General features: G+C 33.8%; 1 protein-coding gene across 6 annotated transcripts in view; it reads right to left on the reverse strand.

Moving 5' to 3' along the window:
- Uimc1 (ubiquitin interaction motif containing 1) overlaps positions 1–3,525 on the reverse strand; it is an 83,117-nt gene that overhangs the window by 60,647 nt on the left and 18,945 nt on the right. For all 6 annotated transcript variants that reach the window (XM_005355218.2, XM_005355219.3, XM_026783076.1 and 3 more), the window contains one exon: positions 2,384–2,468. In XM_005355218.2, the coding sequence (XP_005355275.1) occupies positions 2,384–2,468 (85 nt within the window). The remainder of the gene's footprint in view (positions 1–2,383; positions 2,469–3,525) is intronic.

A 3,525-nucleotide genomic window follows, 5' to 3' on the forward strand; every position in this document is an offset into this window, starting at 1 on the left:
ACACACACACACACACACACACACACACACACACACACTCACACTCATTCTTTCAGTTCTGTTCCTCTGGAGAACCCTGACTAATATAGTCACAAAACAAAAAGACATGAAAGTGGGAGAGGGATTTGTAGGGAGGGAGCAGGACTGATGAGAGTCAGAGATAAGAGAAGTAGGATTAAATATGATCAGAATGCATTATATACATGTGTGAAATTATAAAAAATAAATTCAATTTTAAAATGCTGCAAAAAATTTTAAGCTTCAAAGATGATCTTGACATGTTAGATTGATGGTCTACACATCCCCACATAGGTGCACAAGAGAAGGGCAGACAGTCAAAAATATACACACAGGTGCCCCCACTGATACATATAATGTTTCAAATCAGTTTTAGATCGCCTCCTTTTAAACCTAAGCAATCAAAAGACAATCTACCATGTAACAAAGAAAAAACCTTTAATAATTCTAAAATAAAATAAGTTTAATATCTGAAGTAAAATAAGAAAAAGTAATAACAAAAATACTAATAATTATTAATATCCTTAGAAAATAAGATATTGGACACTGGATCTCTGAACACACCCAGGATGCCATAAATAAACAAAGAACATTAGAGAATGAATAAGAAACTCTGAGATGAAAGAAAATGAAGATACACATTTTCAAAACTTAAGAGGTAAAGCTAAAGGAATTTTTACAGCAAAATTTGTAGGTGTATGATACTTGTATGAAAAAAGACAGAAGATGTAGTTCAGCTGGGAGAGTGCTTACTTAAAATTAAGCCTTGAATTCAATTCCAAGCAATGATGAGACTTTTGCATCTATATTCCAAAGAAATAACAGTCCTTAACTTTCTTGTACTATCTCCCCATGGACATGGTATTAGACTTAAGGAGTAAGTAAGGCAGTAGTCTCTCATTATCTAATATCTGTAGGAGTTTATGAAGAACTGCTGCTAATATTTCTTTATTCTTGACTAAAGTTCAACCATGAAGGCATCAAACCAATCTTTTTTGCTTATAGCTATTGTTTTTTAATTCAATTTTTTATTATATTAGTTCTATTTTTATTTTCTGCTTCTTGAGTAAGTTCTGGTGTGGGTATTCCTAAGAATTTATCTACAAAGTTCAAATTATTTATTTTCTTGGCATACACTTTTTCACACTATTTCCTTATCTATAACTTATTTCTCTTTTCTAATCTTAATTTTACCTTCAATTTATTTTATATGGTTGTGCTGGTTGGTTCTTTTGTCAACTTGACACAAGTAAGAATCATCTGGAAAAAGAAAACCTCAACTGAGAAAATGCCTCCATCAAATTGTCTTATAAACAAGTCTATGGGGGCAGTTCCTTGATTAATGATTGATGTGAGAGGGCCTGGCCCACTGTAAGTGGCACCACTTCTAGGCAAGCATCCAGAGCTGGGTAAAACAGCAAGATGAGCAAGCCATGGAAAGACAGTAAGCAGCATTCTTCCAGTGCCTGCTCTGACTTCCCTCAATGATGGACTATGATATGGAAGTATAAGTCAAATAAACCCTTTTTCTCTCCAAGTTATTTTTTGATCATGGTGTTTTTCACAACAAAAGAAATCTAAATAGGACAATGGCATAAAATATAACAAGCATATACAATGGCAGGGATTACATTCCAAATATAATACTGAAAAACTGTAACTTGAAAACAGAAATAACTTCAGTTTCATCATTTATCACTCCTTAGAGTTAAAATCTGACGTCTCTTTCTTATGTCCAGAGGTATAAGAGATTTTAGGTTATAAGTCTTATATAGCAACACACAGCAAAGAATTCTTTGAATCCTTTAATCAGGATCAATAACAGTTTTACTTAGTTTCTTAACAAAAATGAGCAGCTCACAAACCTAAGTACTTCCAAGTGCATTCACACATAATGATTTTATATTTCAGATAATAGTTCCCAAGGTGTTTGTAGAATGCTGGGTTTCTGGTGCTATCTTATTTGGCTGTCAGTGCAGTGTTCCCTTTCTCTCCATGGCTCAACGATTAAGAGTACTTGCTGTTCTTGCAAAGCACCTGGATCAGTCCCAAACTCACACAGTAGCTCAGATCATCTGTATCTCCAGTTCCAGGAGATCCAACCTCCTCTTCTGGTACCAGGCACACACAAGCAAGCACTCACACACATAAAAGAAAATCTTTAAGTGTTGGGTAGAGAATCAAGGGTCTAGTTACAGTGCCTAGTCATGAAGATCACACTTAAAATTTCAACAGTCTTCCTCTAGCAAGTCAAATGTGTAAGCAGAAAGTAATTCCCTAAGAAACTTGAAAAAGTAAAAGAAAAAATAAAAAGAAAATTTTTTACTAATGAAACGCTATCAATTCAACTAAAATGAAAACATACGTGCAATTTTTCTTTTAGCCAAACACTTTGATCTGTTCGACTGTTTTGTCTTCATTTTCTGCAATCCATTCTCCTCTTTTGCTTCCTATGTAAACAAGAGATATGATCAGAGTAAATGACATTTAAAATAGTAATTTCTCCATTTCTTCCATATTTCTTTTGATTAGTGGAAGCTGTTGAATTATCAGTGACTCTTAAAATGGTACACATAAGGAAATCCTTTTTTTTAATTTAAAAAAGAGAACATGCAAGAGCTAGAACCAATCAAACCATAAAAATGAAATTGTGTAATATGCTGATGTGATTACCTACCATATATATAGAATCACATAAAAGCTGCCCAAGACATCTACCCAAGATCAGAGACTCTTGATTCAATAATTGTCTGAATTCAGTATATATTTATTTATAGTAAATCATTCTTTGACCACTGGTTGGTGAAAAGAAATAAAGTAAAGGAATTCTACAAAAATCAATAGAAAACCAAATATACCCACCCCATTCCACATCAAAACTTAAAAAGTAGCACTTGAGAGACAGAGCAGGTAATATGAGTTTGAGGCCAGCCTGGTCTATACAGTGAGTTCCAGGAAAGCCAGAACCATGTAGCGACCCTGTCTTAAAACAACAATAACAACAAAACTTAGTAAGTAGCACTGAAAAACACCAAATAAGATAACAAAAAAAAGAAATAGAAAAAGCAATTAAAAAAAAAAAGCCTAGGAGAAAGCAGATGAAAGAGAATAGAGACAAAGATGATACATGTTTGAGGATCCTGAAGACAGAAACAAAATATTCAATGTAGCCCAAGAAAACTTTCAGGTGGTGAGATAGATGAATCAAAAAAGTGTCTATCATTTTCTAAGAATCAATTTCTCAGAGAAATTGCTAAGCAAATACTAAGCAAATAAAAGAAAAATTCCTAAAACATTCAGATGACAGACACAATAACTGACCCTCAAAAGGAAAGTTAGTAGATATCCCAAAAATCAGCTTACAAAAGCAAAAATATAAACAAACAAACAAACAAAGCCTAAAGGCAATAAGCTAAAGAATTACAGACAGTGCTGGAGAGATGGCTCAGTGGTTAAGAACACTGGCTGCTCTTTCAGAGGTCCTGAGTTCAGTTCCCAGCAACCACA

The sequence above is a fragment of the Microtus ochrogaster genome, chromosome 16 (assembly GCF_000317375.1).
Source record: "Microtus ochrogaster isolate Prairie Vole_2 chromosome 16, MicOch1.0, whole genome shotgun sequence".
NCBI lineage: Eukaryota > Metazoa > Chordata > Mammalia > Rodentia > Cricetidae > Microtus > Microtus ochrogaster.